General features: G+C 37.4%; 1 protein-coding gene across 1 annotated transcript in view; it reads left to right on the top strand.

The window, feature by feature from the left end:
• Window positions 1-18,227, top strand: part of DNAH7 (dynein axonemal heavy chain 7) — a 312,783-nt gene that overhangs the window by 59,365 nt on the left and 235,191 nt on the right. The window contains exons 10-14 of the mRNA XM_036744029.1: window positions 1,253-1,436; window positions 2,583-2,762; window positions 9,550-9,822; window positions 10,428-10,555; window positions 15,185-15,263. Coding sequence (XP_036599924.1) covers window positions 1,253-1,436; window positions 2,583-2,762; window positions 9,550-9,822; window positions 10,428-10,555; window positions 15,185-15,263 — 844 coding nt within the window. The remainder of the gene's footprint in view (window positions 1-1,252; window positions 1,437-2,582; window positions 2,763-9,549; window positions 9,823-10,427; window positions 10,556-15,184; window positions 15,264-18,227) is intronic.

Below are 18,227 nucleotides of genomic sequence, written 5' to 3'. Positions count from 1 at the left end.
TTATGTACCCCTGGTGCTGTAACAGGAGGGCCGAGTTTATAATCTCAAAGAAGATCATAAACATGTCTGAAAGGTTCGGAATCGCCGGATAGAAGAAACTCTCAAAGTAGAAGGCAGAAGAATCAAAACATTTATTTAGGCTCCACAGTAACCAACCCATGAACCAGAAGCCCCATTTTGATATGTTGGTCATAATCTTCCAGGCCCAATAGGTACGCCTTGAAAGAGTAACCAGGAGGCTACAGAGAAACATGATTGCGTAAAGCAAAATCATGTTTCCCCCTTGATGGTAATAAGATTACCCACTGGACTGAAGTCTTTGTTCAGCTTCCTCCCGTAGATCAGCTCTGCTGCTGGCAGCTCCTGCCTCAGCTGTGTCTGTTTCTGAAACTGAAGCTGCAACTGAAACTGACGATGTAACGGTCGTAACTGCCTCTGTAACGGTCGTTGTAACTGCCTCTGGCTCCAACCGGAAAAGGAAAGAGAGGAAAAATCTTCAAGCTGTCCTCTCCCCTCTTATAGGGTTTCTGACATCATCAAGCTCCGCCCAAATGACCAGGGCCGATTGGTTCCTGAGTTGGCTCCTCCCCCTAGGGTAGACCAGGTTCTGGAGCTAACACCTCCCCTCAGCCAGCCCCATGACTCCCCACACAGGAAGCCGTCTGCCTCCCGGCATGCTCCCCGGGCCTCCTGCCCCGGAAGAGCAAGCCACAGTGTCCAGAGGCTCAATGAGGCAAGCTGAGCCATTCAAAGAAAACAAAAGCCATTATGGCTACAGGTGCTTTTAGCACAGTGCTGAGCAAAGTGGTTAATACTTAATCTAAGTTTAGTGACTGACCATCTCTTTTGGATGCTCCACATTGTCACATCCTACTAATTCATTTCACCAAAAGTTTGAACTTTGTTCCTAAGATTATGTTATCATTTGCTCCCAATGGTTTCAACTACTGTGGTTTTTAGCTGTACAGATGATAGTATCCCTAGAACCCAGAAAAGAGCCTTATACAAGTACTTTAAAAGAACAAGTCATTGAATTAAAATCTATTGACAATATAACATTTATTTTATACTAGTAATAAAGCATGCTATTACATACCTTTTGCAGTACTTATTAGTTCATGACAGGTAAAATTTCCTTAATAGTGTCACTATGAAATCTTTTAGTTTTCCAAAAGGTATGATTGCTATGTAGTTTACAAGATGGGATATTGAAAATATTAGACATTTTAAGAAATTTCTTTGTTTTTTCAAGGTGGTTTCCAGAAGTCCAGAATATTTATTACCAAGGCAATAAAAAAAGGCAGTTACCCACCAGTGGTAGCAGTGCAAAACTGGAAGCTTTCTTCAACTGTGCTGCGACTTTGATGACTATACAACTGCAGAGCTTAGCCTTGGAGTCAATGCAGGACTTTACAGATTTAATTGTACAAAGGCCGGTAAGTAGGTATCACTAATGGTCATATACTTATACTTAGTTATCCACAGTTTTTCATGAAATTTTACCCATGTTTTGCCTCTGAAAAGGAATTGTGACCTATTTCCCTGATTGGTAAAACTGGTACAGTCAGTGCTCATAAATCAACAGTAATTGAGCATTATTATAAATAAATGATAATGGCAAATGATCAGCTGCCTACTTGGGGTCGTTGGCTCACTTCTTATGGTGGGAAAATTTGAGGCACAGCCTCAAACTAGCTGGACATCTGCAGAACTTTTCTACATTGACTATTTCTACTTTCCTTACTGACAAACTGTAAGTGAGGAATGGGGCTTCATTCTCTCACAGAAGCAAGGGGGTAACAGCTGGAACATTTAAGGTTGTCCTGTAAGACACAGATCTGTGCAAAGCATACATGACTTTCTCCTACTTTTTCTTTTATTCTTCATTTTTTTTTCAGTCCCTACCCCTACCATTTTCCTGTTTACATAAACTTCTTCACCTTTTTCCCTTTCCTAAATCATTCCTCTCACAAGTATTCTTGCACGTCTGGGAGCTTTTGAATGGCTTCCTACAACAGCTTTAAAATTATGCATCCTTGGTTATATCTTCTAGGAGAGAACAAAATTTGCAGATCTTTCCAATTAAGGGCAGTGAAAACAGCCACTTGATAACAAGCATTAGGATTTAAGAATGAGCTTCTTTTCCTTTAAAATGCTGATTTTATGGAAAAAATTTATAATTTACACTTATTTCTACCCCAGCTTTCTAATAATGTCAGTAATTGAGTAGTTGGCTATTCTACTGGAAGTAGGACATGATGTACACAAGTGAACATATGTAGGTAGTTTCAAATACCTTTCGTTCTTCTTAGACTCCTATAATGGTTGTTAAAATAAGATAGATTTATTTTATGATCTCTTTTAGCAAAATTTAAAGAATCTAAAATCAAAATTTCAGTTTTATAATAATTATGCTTTATAAAACATTTTTGATTATGTTATTTATTTAAATGATATCCTTTCATAGGATATGATATTTATGACAAGTGCTTAAGGATTTAATTTTTTACCTTATGGTCTTAATGATTTGACTTCTTTGTGATTTGCCACTAAAATGAACATATTTTAAACATTTTTTAAAGGATTCTGTGCGAGCTTATGAGCATCCAGGTTTTATAACAAGGCTGATCCTTGAAAATGAAAGTGTTAAGTTTGAACCTGAATTTAATGATTATCAAGCAATTTTTCTAAATATTTATGAGGTCATGATTAAGGCCGTCAGTCTTGTACCAAGGGTTGAGACTAAATTGTATGCAAAATGGGTAAGTAATTCATATATTTTGATTTTTACAATTAGTTTAATGCCATGCAACTTAGATAACATGACATCATGAATATAAAAATATGGTAGGTATCCTATGCTTTATCAAATACATGTTTTCTAGAAAAGTTGACTTAAAGTTAATTTCTGTAAAGCAAATCTTGTTTTCTCCTTAACTTCACTTATAGTGCTGCTATTTAATATATTTTATACCAATCAGAAGTCCAGGGTTGCAGGGTAGAAGCTTGAGTAATGGCTTGGAAGTGAAGGCAGGAGTAGAGAAGAATAGGAACCTAAAGATAGCTGGGAAGCATCATGGTGGGTCTAGGTCCAGGCAAGGTATGGTGAATAAGGTTCACAAGGTAAGGTTCACTAATCAGAAAACCAGGGTCCCAGGATAGAAGCAAAATTCTGGATTGGAGGATGAGACTAGAACAGTCTCAAATAGCAGTTTAAAAATGACAACTAAATAGTGGAAGTAGAAGTAGTAAGATGGTAAAAATGATTGATTTTAAAATTTACAAAAAATTTAATGTTTTTAAATAAAGAGAAATTGAGCAAAAATTTATTTATAATATTTGATATATAAAATTTTCAACTAACAAATATTCTAATGATTCTCATTGATAATGTACAATAGAGAGCTAATCATTTAAAGCCCATTAGTCTGGCCCCAGCCTGCTTCTCTAGGTATATTTCATAGTCAGACTGGCTTCCTGGTTGTTTCTCAAACATGACATCCTGTCTCTGATTTCTGAGCCTTTTTGAACATGCTGTCTGCATGCCTATAATTTATTTACTCCTCTCTTCTGACTCTTTGAATCTCCAATTTCCCTCAAGACTCATTTGAGGTGCCCTTGCCTATGAGAAAGCTTAGTTTAGCTCATTGCCCTAGTTTTTAGTGCTCTCTTATGTCTCAAATGATCTTACATTATTTATATTACTCAAATGTTGTCTTCTCCAGCAGTAGAATGTAAATTCCATGAAGGTGAAGATTGTTTTTAATTTTGTCTTTTTATCCCCAGGCCCTGCCATAGGTTATATAGTAATCTTGTTGGCTTGCATAAAGAATATTTAATATTCAAACTTTATTTCTGGTATTTTGAAGAGTGGTATTCTGAAGTCATGGATTTATTTGTGATGTAGGGTACCTGTTTAAAAAATTTAATTTTATGACCTGGTTATAGAAATCTTAGGGAAGAAAGTCTATTACTATGAAATAAGTCTGGTTTTGCACTACTTCTGAAAATATTGTTTCTTTTATCCCCAGAACAATACTATTCAATCAAGTGAAAACTTTTATGGAGTAAAGCATGTGACTAATATTGCTGGTTGCCATGAGCAACTAAAAAAGTTTACAAGCTTTTTGACTTACAAGCTTTTTTTACTTACAAGGTTAAAAAAGAATTGCAAGGCTGTCTCTACCTTGGTGGGGGACAGGGGGGAGTAGGGAACAAGACCTATATATTTGCAGCAATTACAGTAAGATTATCTGTAACAAAGTACTCAATGATTGGGTACATACAACCAGTTAGAAAGAAAGAAACATAGTAAAACACACTTAAACCATACATTCTCTGTCTTGGGACTGTATCATGCTTAGAAAGACAAGCTTGCAACCCACATGATATAGTAGAATTCCTTTTAAAAAATTAGACTCCCATTGTAGTTTAAGCCTAGTCACTAAGATTTCCCTTAGACTTTTCCCTCAGGCCTTTGCTCACGATCATTATTCCTAAACTCAAGCATATTTGTGTTGCTCTCCTTTGAATTCTGTCCAAGTTGTCTATGCCCTATTTTATTTGTGAGCCCCTGCTAGTGATTTGAAACTATTATGACCAAAGACCAGAATATTCTAAATTTTAAAATAATCGCCAGTTTATCTTGTCTCTTAAAGCAAAGGATGAGCTGTAACTTGTTGGAGACATAAAAGATTGAAAAACATTATTTAAATTTATTAAACACAGAACTAGGATGCATATTGCTTCCCTTACTTATCACTAAAATAGACTTTTATACCTTTGTTATTTCAGTCTAGCTTTAATAAATATAATAAGTCAAATCCATTAGTTTAGTTATTTCAGCAAAATAAAGACAAGTACAATTAGAAAATCTCAAAAGACAGCAAGTATGATAAAAGTTGGGGAAGCAATCAGCCAACATATTTGCTGATCACTTGCTTTGTATAAGGCACATCATGCTAGCTAGGGGCTAAAAAGATCCCTTTCATTAAGCTCAGACAGGTTACATTCTATTAAGGCACGAAGACACATTCATGTGAAATGATAACAGTGTGTCAAGGGTCAATGATAAGCACCAACTAAATGATGAAGACAGTAAGTGCTATGAGTATAGAGAGAGAAAAGAGACCCCGCTGTGGGCTAGGGTGGATTGGAAAGGCTTCCTGGAGGAGGAAAGATTTGAGTTGAACCTTGAAACATAGGCAGAATTCAGATAAGTGGAACAGAGATAAAGTGTTATGTATATGGGTGTGTGTATGATTGATGGGAAGGAACCGCAAACATGGAGGCAGTAAAACGGAAGACATATTTTGATAACACTGAGTTTTGGTAAAAACAGATGATGTCAAAGGCTAGTAAGAGGTAGTAGAAAGGTAGTTTGAGGCTAGTTGTGGAGGGATGGTAGAGGGCAAGGCTGAAGAGTTTCAGTTTTTGTTCTGAAGATAGTGAGAGGCCATGCAAAAATCTGTATTCCTTTTAATTAGTGTTGTGACATCGTGGCATTAACAAATAAATCTTTTTTCCTGCAGCAGATTATATAGATTTTTTGGAAAAATCAGCTTTCTTATGAGTGTACATTTACACTAATGAAAACCAACCAAGGTATATGACTATGTACCAAAATGGATCTGTAGTTAGCTCTACATGGAGGCCATCTAGGCGTCAGTAACTCTCCCGTGGTACCTCGTTATGTTGAACTGCCATTATTCTGTTATGTCAGTCCCATTGCTCCCATCTCATGAGAAGACTGTGGGGAGTTCTTAAGTAAATGAACAATGTGTGCTTGGTCTGTTTTGCCAAGGGAGCCTTATCCCCACTTTCTCCAATGAAGATTTATAAAGTCTGCCACCATAGCACATGCTAATTTTCAAATGCAGAATATGGCCAGTCCTTTCTCAGAGGGAGCAGGATTTGATGGCATTATCTGATGGGTCTATTTCTATTTCTCTCCAGGATCTTAGAGTATCATCATAGCTTTGGCCATTTTTGACTGAGAGTCTGAGTTTTTAACTAGAATTTTTATGAGACAATTACAAAATATCCACTGGAGCAAATTGCTTAAAAAATTTTAATTAAAATCCTATGGTTTGGGGGGCAGAGCCAAGATGGCGGCTGGTAAGCAGGGAATAGCCTGAGCTCCGTACTGAGTCCCTCCAAAAACTTATAAAAAATGGCTCTGAACCAATTCTAGAATGGCAGAACCCACAAAACAGCAGAGGGAAGCAGGGCTCCAGCCCGGGACAGCCTGGATGGTCTCTGGGTGAGGTCTATCCCACATGGAGCTCGGAGCTGGGAGCTGGGAACGGAGTGGAGCAGAGCCCAGCCTGAGTGGTGTGGACCAACAAGACCAGCAACCGGGCAGAGCATGCCCTACCGCCCTGAATCAGTGAGCTGAGGCAGTTACGAGACCTCTCAACCCACAAACACCAAAGACTGCGGAGAAGGTTAGTGGGAAAAGCTGCGGGAGTGGAAGGAGTTCGCAGTTCGGCTTCCAGCCCCCATGGTAGCGGAGGTGGGGCAGCTATAGCTGTTGCTGCTTCTGGCTCCAGGCCCACCTGGTGGGAGGAATTAAGTGGCAGATCAGAGCAGGGGTGCACAGCCTGCTGAAGATCTAAGCCCAGTTCGGGTTGGGGGTTCTTGGGGAAGGAGCAGTGCTGGTGTGGCAGAGCTGGCACCTCCCTCCCAAACGTGGAACATAGAACTCTGTAGTCTATAAGCAGTCATACCCCACTGAAAAACTCAAAGGTCAAGTTAGTTGGCTGGGAATATGGCCAGGCAGCGAAAACGCACCCAGATTCAGTCTCAGACTTTGCATTCTTTCTTTGCTGACAAAGAAGACCAAAACACACAGACAGAAGAAATTAATAAAGTGAAAGAGCCTACAATAGAAACCTCCAAGAAAAACATGAACTGGTCCCAGGCCATGGAAGAGCTCAAAAAGGATTTGGAAAAGCAAGTTAGAGAAGTAGAGGAAAAATTGGGAAGAGAAATGAGAAGGATGCAAGAAAACCATGAAAAACAAGTCAATGACTTGCTAAAGGAGACCCAAAAAAATACTGAAAAATACACTGAAGAAAACAACACCTTAAAAAACAGACTAACTCAAATGGCAAAAGAGCTCCAAAAAGCCAATGAGGAAAAGAATGCCTTGAAAGGCAGAATTAGCCAAATGGAAAAGGAGGTCCAAAAGACCACTGAAGAAAATACTACTTTAAAAATTAGATTGGAGCAAGTGGAAGCTAGTGACGTTATGAGAAATCAAGATATTATAAAACAGAACCAAAGGAATGAAAAAATGGAAGACAATGTGAAATATCTCATTGGAAAAACCACTGACCTGGAAAATAGATCCAGGAGAGATAATTTAAAAATTATTGGACTACCTGAAAGCCATGATCAAAAAAAGAGCCTAGATATCATCTTTCAAGAAATTATCAAGAAGAACTGCCCTGATATCCTAGAGCCACAGGGCAAAATAGAAATTGAAAGAATCCACCGATCGCCTCCTCAAAAAGATCCCAAAAAGAAATCTCCTAGGAATATTGTCACCAAATTCCAGAGATCCCAGATCAAGGAGAAAATACTGCAAGCAGCCAGAAAGAAACAATTTGAGTATTGTGGAAACCCAATCAGAACAATCCAAGATCTGGCAGCCTCTACATTAAGAGATCGAAGGGCTTGGAATACGATATTCCGGAGGTCAATGGAGCTGGGATTAAAACCTAGAATCACCTACCCAGCAAAACTGAGTATCATGCTCCAAGGCAAAATATGAATTTTCAATAAAATAGAGGACTTTCAAGATTTCTCAGTGAAAAGACCAGAACTGAATAGACAATTTGACTTTCAAACACAAGAATCAAGAGAAGCATGAAAAGGTAATCAAGAAAAAGAACAAGAAAAAGAACTTGCAAGGAACTTACTAAAGGTGAACTGTTTTGTTGACATTCCTACATGGAAAGATGACGAGTATGATTCGTGAGACCTCAGTATTAGGGTAGCTGAAGGGAATATGCATACATATATGTTTATGTATATATGGGTGAATGTGTATGTATGTATATATCTATGTGTATATATATATATATATATATATATATATATATAGAGAGAGAGAGAGAGAGAGAGAGAGAGAGAGGGAGAGAAAGTGAGAGAGAGAGCAGACACAGGGTGAGTTGAAGATGAAGGGAAGATATCTAAAAGAAATAAATCAAATTAAGGGATGAGAGAGGAACATACTGAGAGAGGGAGATAAGGAGAGATAGAATGGGGTAGATTATCTCGCATAAAGGAGGCAAGAGCAAGCAGTTCTGTGGGAGGAGGGGAGAGGGCAGATGAGTGGGGAATGAGTGAACATTGCTCTCATCAGATTTGGCCTAAGGAGGGAATACCATATATACCCAATGGGGAATCTTACCCCACAGGAAAGAAGAGGGAAGAAGATAAAAATAAATGGGGGGGATGATGGAGGGGAGGGCTGATGAGGGTGGAGGTAGTCAAAAACAAACACTTTCGAAAGGGGACAGGGTCAAGGGAGAAAATTCAATAAAGGGTGATGGGTTGGGAAGGAGCAAAATATAGTTAGTCTTTCACAACATGAGTATTGTGGAAGGGTTATACATAATGAAACACATGTGGCCTAGGTTGAATTGCTTGACTTCTTAGGGAGGGTGGGTGGGAAGGGAAGAGGGGAGAGAATTTGGTACTCAAAGTTTTAAAAACAGATGTTCAAAAACAAACAAAAATGTTTTTGTATCCAACTAGAAAATAAGATACACAGACAATGGGGTGTAGAAATTTATCTTGCCCTACAAGAAAGGAAGGGAAAAGGGGATGGGAGGGGAGTGGGGTGACAGAGGGGAGCGCTAACTGGGGAACAGGGCAACCAGAATATATGCCATCTTGGAGTGGGTGGCAGGGTAGAAATGGGGAGAAAATTTGTAATTCAAACTCTTGTGAAAATCAATGCTGAAAACTAAATATGTTAAATAAATTAAAAAATTAAAAAAAACAAAAAACAAAACAAAAAAAATCCTATGGTTTAACTTGAAAATGTGGCCCTGTTATAATAACAGAAAAAGGAAATATGAAATGAGAAGATCGGACTGAATGATGTCAAAATCTGCCCTCCATTTCTAAATCTTGAAAATCTATATGGCTTGAAAGCTTTATGAGGGTTTGGACCATGTCTTATTTTTTCTTTATAGCTCTTTAAGACCCTTATTCATTGCCTTTAATATGCTAAGCATTTAGGATCATCCAGCATAAAATCTTAGATTTAGAACCAGAAAGGACCTTAGAAATTATCTAGTCGAGTTTTCTCATTTTGAAGTTGAGGAAACTGAGGCCCAGATAAATTTAAAGTCTCGCTCAAAGTCATGTAGAAAAGTGGTAGCACCAGAATTTGAATGCTAGTCTTTGGACTTCAAATCTTTTATCCTTTTAGCTGCACTATGCTGCTTCCAAAAAAGTAAATGTTTGTGGAATAAAATGCTGTAAGTGATAAATGATAATGTATAACTAAGGTCTGTGTTCCCCACCAACCAGGAAAGCAAATCCCAGTCAACTACCTTGAGGCCCATAATTCTAGAGGAAATATTAAATGCACACCAACAAAAGATTAAGGACGTGATTCTTGCTGAAAGTGTTGCACCCACCGAACATCTGAAATATTATGATAAGTATGATTTCTTGATAAACAGACAAGCTGAACGTGATATTGATAATTATCTTGAGGGAGAACATAATTATGAGGAAACAATAAAAGAAATTCGAAAATTCCAAAAGCTAAGTGAAGAGATACAGTACACATCTAGAAAGGTAAATAATGCAAGTTTTAAAGATAGATCTTTTTACTTTTGTCTTTGGACGTTTTTTCTTCTATTTTTCTTATTAGTTAGAACTTAGAGTGTACATAAAATAGTGGTGAGAATTTCACTATGGTTCTAACTTCTAAGGTTCCTTAGGCAGGAACTGCTATAGTACAAATAATTGTTCCTCTACTGGCAAAAGGATATGCATCATTTACCATCCCGGCCCATGTCTCCCCTACCCCCACCCCTCCAATGAAGCGATTGAGAGAATTAATTGCTTTCTACATAAATTTTGCAAATTTTCTGTATAACTAACTGTGTTCTCCAAAGTATTTTGAAGAACCAAAGTATTTGATGGTTTCACTTCTGTAAAATTACTTTGCATAAAGCAACATACCTAAGTTTCTTAAGCTCTTTGGCAGGATTTAAAGGTTCACAATTGCTAAACACAAAGGGATGCCTTCCAAATAGCTTTTCTACATCAAATATTTAAAGAAAATCTAATATTATTAGATCAGAGTAAATTGGTATTACAAGATAACACTGAGAAGTACTGATAAAAATGTAATAATATATTTCTTAGTAACTGAAATTTTCATATTGATGTGCCAGGTCATTCACTTAGGAATATTTGAGCTGCATTGTGAAGAATTAATCAGGGCTTTGGCAAAGCGAGCAGATCATATTGCTGGAAGACTTATAGCTAAAGTGTTCAAGGACCATCAGGAATTAAATATGAAGTAAGTGAATGGTCCTATTTACTTACAGGTTGGTTTTTTTTCTATTTTAATTAGACATTTGTTAGTCAGCTCAGAGTAATGGAGTGGGGCAGTGGCATGGATAGTCTCAAAGAGAAAATAATCAAGTTCCCATTTTGTGAGGCATTTTATGTTTGGCTTAAGATAGCATTAATATTAATTTTTATTTTCTCAACATGAATGAACAGTGGGAAGAGTTGGCCCAGAGATTTTGGGTTCTGGGAGAATCTTGTATAGGATTCAGAATTGGTACAGATAATATATTTAAATTATATTATGCATATAGAGTATGAATTTTAAAGGAGTCTCAAATCTGGTGGTGTACTGCTGTCAACTTTTATTAACTTTTAGGTCACTCATCGCTCATATTCTGGTCGTTCATCATTTCATAGCTGAAAACCCAGTTGTCACTTTACTCAGAGGTCATAAGATCCTCAGAAAATTAACTGACTGTTAATAACTCAGAGACTAATGTGTGAAACAGAATACTCTTCTGTAGGTCAAAAGCAAGAATTATAATTAACATGATAACCAGGATGGTGTGGTACCTTCCTCTAAGGAATTGGTGTACTGGGGGAAGCCTAGTAAGTGAAAAATTGTTCAGATAATAATGGTATCAGAGAAAAATGAATTTGATGCCTTTAGGAATATTTGTTTTAGGTCATGTAGAAACCTTCTGAAGGGGTCAATTTTTTCATAATAAAGGGTATGTTTTCTAGCATTTGTTATCAACCATAGTATAGAGTATCCTCTTTTCTAGAATAAAAAATATTTTTCTTGTTATGCATTCTAATTCATTTGTTACAAGTGCCTATTTTATGCTGATCACTGTACTAGGCACTAGGAGCAACAGAAATTTTATAAAAGATACAGTTACTGTCTTCATGGAACTTATAGTTTACTGGGGGATAAGACAAGAATAGATCACTATAATATATAATGTTACCTAATAGTAATTATAGTTATAGCTAGCTTTTATGTAGTGCTTTATTTAAGGTTTCCAAAGTACTTTATAGATATTTTCTCACTTGATTGTCACAACAATCCTGGGAGGTAGGTGCTATTATTGTCCCCATTTTTAAAGATGTGGAAACTGAGGCTGAGAGAGGACTAGTCACTTGGCTAGGGTCACAGGGATAATAAGTACCTAAGGTCTCATTTGAACTGAGGTCTTCCTGATTCTAAGGCAAGCACTCTAATCCACTGAATCACCTAGTTGCCCACAGTAGTATTAATGTACATTAAAGCATACGAAAGAGCTGTAAAAACAAGTGTCATGTGAGTTCCAAGAAGGAAGGTTATTACTGACAAGCAGAATCCGGAAAGACTTTTAAAGGAAGGGTAAGCATTCAACCAGGCATAGGGAGAAGACTAGACAAAGAAAATTAAAGATAAACTAAAGGTTATGAAAATGGGAGAAAGATGAATGGTGGTGTCACAGGCAGAAATAGTGAAGTCAAGTTTAAGGGGAAAGATAATAAGCTCAGTTTTGGACATGTTGAATTTCAGGTACTAGTGGAACATCCTAAGTAGAGATGAACTGTGGGCAGTCAGAGATTCTATAGCATTTAATTCAACAAGTGTTTATTAAGTGCCTACCAGGTGTCGGGCACTCTACTAGGTAGAAATACAGAAATGAAATAGATATTGTATCCAGTGAATTTTTACATTTTCTACTGGGAGAGGGGCAAAGTTGGGATTATATGCAGATAAACAAACAAAAAAATGCAAAGTAATTGCTGGGATGGAGTGGGACTAACAACTAGAGAAAATTGGGAAAATGACAAAAGACTTATGTAGTAGGTGGCATTTGAACTGAACTTTGAGGAATTTAGGAATTCTAAGAGGTAGAAAGATGAGGAGTGAAAACATTCCAGGCAATGGAGGGCAGTTGGTCAAAAGGAAGGAAGCAGAAGGTATAATATTGTGTATGGGGAACATCAAATTAGGCCAATTTGGCTGGAATATAGAGTATGGGAAGGGGGATTGGTGGTCACAGGAGGATGTCAGATCAATCTGGAAAGAAAATGGAGCACGGCTATGAAGGACTTTAAATGCCAAACATAGAGATTTGTATTTTATCCTAGAGATGACAGAAATTTCTTGAACAGAGGGGTTGATGTGGTCAGATCTGTGCTTTAGGAACACACACCCCCCCACACACACATCTCAAGTGGCTGAATGGAGAAAGAGAGACTAATTAGGAAGTTTTTTCAATGGCAAGAAGTGATAAGGGTGGTGACCAAATGAGAAGGGGGTGAGGACAGAGAGACACAGAGACAGAGAGAGAATATTGTCAACAGAAATAGTGAAATTAGGAGGACGGGTAGGTATGGAGCAAAGATAATATATTCTTTGTTTGTGTTTTGGCCATGTTCAGTTTGAGATGGTTAATGGGACATTCAGGAAGAGATGTTCAGCAAATCAGTGATGTAGAGTTAGAGTTCAGGAGAGAGATGAAGTTCTGGAGCTCAAAAGAGGCATGGACTGTTTAGAAGTTCTGAAGATCTGGGAATAAATTAAATTGTACTGGACTATAGAGAAAAGGAGACAGCCAAGGACAAACCCTCATAAGAAAAAAAATTTAAGTGGTTTGAAAGGGGATGAGGAATGAGCAAAGGAAACATAGGGAGAAATTAGAGAGAGAGTAGAATCTCTGAAGTCAAGGAAAATGAACCAGTAGCAGTTGTTAGTCCAAAATGGCAAAGTTTGCAGAGGTCAGAGAAAAGAACTAAAAATAGCCATTGTATTTGGTGATTAGGAATGCTTTGATGAAACCAGTTTCAGTAGACTAGAGGTTGTAGAGGGCATATTTCTAAGGGACTGAGCTCTAGGTGATTAGTCAGAAAGGAGAACTATTGAGCATCAACAGGTTTGCCAAAAGTTCAGGAAGTGCAGAGATAGGACAGCAGATTGGTATAGAAGGTCAGGGAAATTGTTCAGTTGTTTTAGTCATATCTGACTCTTGGTGACCCCATTGGAGGTTTTCTTGGCAAAGATACTAGACTGGTTTGCTATTTCCTTCTCTAGCTAATTTTACAGTTGAGGAGACTGAGGAAAACAAGGTTAAGTGACTTGCCCAGGGTTGCATAGATAGTAAATGTCGGAGGCCAGATTTGAACTCACAAAAATGAACCATCCTGACTCCAGGCCCTGTACTCTTTCCACTGCACTCCCTACTTTTTTAGAGTTAAGGAGATCTAAGCTTGTTGGTAGTGTCAACCTGAAATACAGAAGACTACCAAAGTAGCAAAACTAGAATTTTTAATGGAAGCAAAGGAATTGTGATTAGGGGCCACTACACAGCACCAAAGTACTGGAATGTCCAACAGGGGCAGAGGGGAGCAGGGTTAAATACATTTCACCAAATACGGAATTACATGGGAGGCATAGCTTCCAAAAGCTGTTACATTAAGTTCTTTTGCATAGAGAAGACTAGGGGAAGCTGAGTGGGGAGGGTTGATATATTTGGACCTGCTCCAATCATGGGGTCCGTTGGATCAAAGTCAGGTAAGCCCTTCTGATGTCTGTTCAACATTCTTTTTTAAACTGGTTTCTGTAGTCCTTTCTTAACTGGTTTCAATTGCCCTCAGGCAATTTCTTAGCTCTAGGATCAGGCAGGATCAGCAGATGCATTCAACAGTCAGCAGAGGGAAGATGCCAAATTTCAAGACAAAAATTCATGTAACTGAGGATGATTGTTGAAGTTAGGTTCTGTAGGAAGAGGCAAGGACTGAGATCAAGAGTACTGAGCAACTCAAGGAGAGATCTTGGCCTGGGAATATTGAACTTAAAAATATTTTTACAATATAACTAGATCCTTTTGTAATCCTTTGTGTCTTATTTTATGCTTTTGAAAACACTAGTCTGAGAAGGGGTCCACAGGCTTTATCAGATTGCCAAAGGGGTCCATGACACAAAAAGGCTTATGAACCCCTCAGAGAGATTAGCCTTAGGAGAAGTAAGTTTACCTTCTCTGTTGTTACCAGATGGTTGATATTGTTGATAAGTTCAGCAAACTGGAAGAAGCAGAGCTCAGGGACAGTAGTTAGATGGGTAAGTGAACAGGAGGATAAGATATTTGGTATTAGCGTGAGCAGTGGAGGGGTCAGAGGCTTTAGAAGAGAAGAGAGAAGCAAGGTTTTAAAATAGTTGTTGTTCAATAAAATTAAAATAAATTAATCAAAACAGTTGCTATTTTAATTAAGTTAGAGTTGATAAAGGTAGAGGAGCAGGATTGGTGTGCAGTGGTAAAAGCCTATTTGAGACTATGTACCATTTTCTAGGCACCATGCTGAAAAATACAAACCTATTTTTTTTTTATCTTCCGCAATACTTGATTGGTCTGTGGGTTTATATCTGCTTTATCCAGATGACTCCTCTATGGCTGTTACCTGATTTGACATTTAATCTAATTCATTGTCTTTCCCATGATACCTACCACTTGTTCAGAAGATATGACATTATAATGATAGATAATTGAGAGATGGCTTTTTATTTTTCAGGCTTAATGTTTATGTTTTTACCTACTAATTATTACATTGATATTTTGTTTTCAAATATGTTTTTTAATAGATGGATATTTAAGATTGATTGTTTCTTACATTTCAGATTATGTGAGGAATTCGAGATGATAGCAGAAAAGGCTCTTAGTACACCTCCAAATACAGCAGAACTAATGGAATTAAAGGTATACATTCTTTATTTTTTTCTATTTGAGTAAAAAGATTATTTTAAAGCAAAGATCCAAATCTTTGAGTAATGCTCTATTTTGGCTTGTGTATAATTTTTGCTCTTGCTTATCTAGGATAACATATAATTTTTGTCATTGTGAGTACTTCTTCCATCAATGCAGTTTACACCCGTGTTATAACTTTGAATACCGTATAATTATTGTCTATATTTTCCTATAAAACTTCCATAAAAAGAGCTGTACAATATGCTGGACTCTTTTATCTTGTTCTCTTAGTCCCTAACTAGTACCAATGTACAGTTAAGTTGTCCTTCATTTTCATGTCACAACAAGGTCACCTGTTTTTCAAGTTTCATAGTGGATAGAGTCAGCCTGAAAATCAGGAGGCCAGCATTTAAGTCCCACCTGACACACCCCGGCTTTGTGATGTTGAACAAGTGACTCACCTCAGTGCCTCACAGGCACTTCTCTAAGACTATAAGTTGTAGAGAACATACAAACCTGTACCTTCCTCACCTGGGAGTTCCCTATGCCCATGAAATCCCAGGTCTAATCTTTATCCCTATCCCTATCTACCCTCAGGAATATTGTTTATACAGCTTATTGCATATAAGTCATCCTTGATAATATATTGGAATCAGCTTACACCCACCTTGCATCTTTCTTTTTAAAAATTGTTTCATTATAAACTTAATAACTTTGAACAAAGACAAATAGTAAAGAAAAAATAGAAAATAAGGATTTAAATCTTACATTAAAATAATTTGTTAAGTACCTTCTGTTTGCTAGGCACTATTCTAAGTGCTCAGAATAAAAAGGCAAAAAACTGTCAAGGAGTTCACAGCCTAACAGGGAGACAACATGTAAACAACATGTGCAAACAAGATGTATACAGGATAAATTGAAGGGATGTCAAAGGAAGGGCACTAAATTTAAGTGGGATTGAGAGAGGCTTATTATAGAAAGTGGGATTTAATCTTGTCCTTGAAGGACATCAGGTAGGCCAGAAGGCAGAGAAGAATTCTAGGCATGGAGACTGCCAATAAAAATGCCCAGAGTAGGGAGAGGGCATGTCATGTACAAAGTATAGCAAGGAGACCAGTGTCACTAGATCACAGAGTACATGGAGTAGAGTAAGATTAAAAAAAATGGAAAGGCGGGAAGGAACCAGCTTGTGAAGGGCTTATAAAGCCAAATAGAGAATTTAATACTTTATCCTGGAAGTAGTAGGGAGCCACTGGAGTTTATTGAATAGGTGTGGGGTTAGGGGCAATATGGTCAGACCTGTGCTTTAGAGAGATCAATTTGTGATGGCGCATGGAATAGAGTAGGGAGAATCTTGAGGCAGGGAGACCAACCAGAATGTATGAGGTGATGAGGGCCTGCACCAGAGTGACTGCAGTGTCAGAGAAGGGGGTGTGTATGAGAGATGTTGAGAAGGTAGAAACAACAGGACTTGGAAACTGGTTGGATGTGGGGGATGAGAGAGTGACGAGTTTAGGAAGACACCTAGATTATAAGCTTGGAGTACTGGGAAGATGGCATTGCCCAAGACATTAATAGAGAAGTTAGGAAGTAGGAGAGCTTGGAGGGAAAGATAATGAATTCAGTTTTGGGCACGTAGATTTCTCTTATGTAATAACTAAGAATTTAACAAAGTAGAAACAAATGAACTATCTAATAAAAAATATATTTGCTTGGCGTCCATTTTCAAGAACCTGAAGTTCCACTACTTTTGACTTGGTGTTTTTCTTTCTTTTTTTATGGGTGTAGTTCTGGTTCTGTTCATCTTGCTTTACACGTATATGTCACAGGATCATAGGTTTATATATCTGAAGCTGAAATAGACCATAGAGGGCATGGGATTCTGCTGCATCATTCTGCAATTGAGGAAACTAAGGCACATACAGTTTAAGTGACTTACCTAAGGTCATATTGCTAATAAGTATCTAAGTGAGAATTTTTAACCCAAACGTTCCTGATACCACATACTTTCTTCTCTGTTTCATATTTATTCTTTATAGCACTATAATATTCCACTGTATTAATGTTACAGTTCCACAGTTGCTTGAATCTATATTCTTAAAATCCCACATTACAATGCCACAATTTATTGAGCTGTTCTTTTTGTGAGCCATTCTTCAATCAAAATATGTACAAGTCATTCCCAATTTTTTGCAACTATAAGACAATTAGTTAGAATACTCTTGTGTGATTATCCCTTTTATGACAGTTTTTAAGTACAACTCCTACCAATGGGATTGGTAAGTCAAAAGGCATGATCAACTCGTTGATCCTTATTGTGTATTGCTCCATTACTTCACTGCTCTCCAAAAATGTCTTTTCTTTACTCTTGCCAAGAACATATCTGAGTACCTATATTCCCACAGCACTGCCAAAATGTCTAATTTTTTTTAGCATTTTTACTATTCTTGTGAGTCCTATGTCATTTCAGTACATAGCTCTCATTTACCAGAACATCTGTGCATCTTTTCAGGTGGTTATTAATGGGCTGTATTTCCTCCTTCAAAAACTATAGATTCATACCCCTCATCATTGTTCTGTTGGGGTATATGTATAATACATATAAGATATGCCTTGGTTCCTTATAGATTTTAGATTTTCTAAATTATCTTTCAGGTAAACAGGATATTATTGGAGTTTGTTTTCTTAATCCATTCTGGTTTAGCATGTTAATATTAGTATTTCAGTTGTTATATTAATCTTTCTGTTGGAAAGAAATATACTTTTAACAATTTTTATTATTTATATTATTAGTTCAAACTTCTCAAAACTATCCTAAACCAAATATATGTCTGTAACTATTTTTCTTTAATTTGGATTTTCCCTTTATCAATAGCAGGAGCTTTGCTTTGGGGATTGCCTCACTCCCTTCCCTCTTATTCTTCTTGATCTGTCCCCCCAACACACTTTTATCTTCTCTTCTAGTTCTATGAAATG

Source organism: Trichosurus vulpecula, chromosome 2 (genome assembly GCF_011100635.1).
Source record: "Trichosurus vulpecula isolate mTriVul1 chromosome 2, mTriVul1.pri, whole genome shotgun sequence".
In the NCBI taxonomy this organism is placed as follows: domain Eukaryota; kingdom Metazoa; phylum Chordata; class Mammalia; order Diprotodontia; family Phalangeridae; genus Trichosurus; species Trichosurus vulpecula.
The sequence above is the reverse complement of the archived record's forward strand: the minus strand, read 5'-3'. Positions and strand labels throughout refer to the sequence as shown.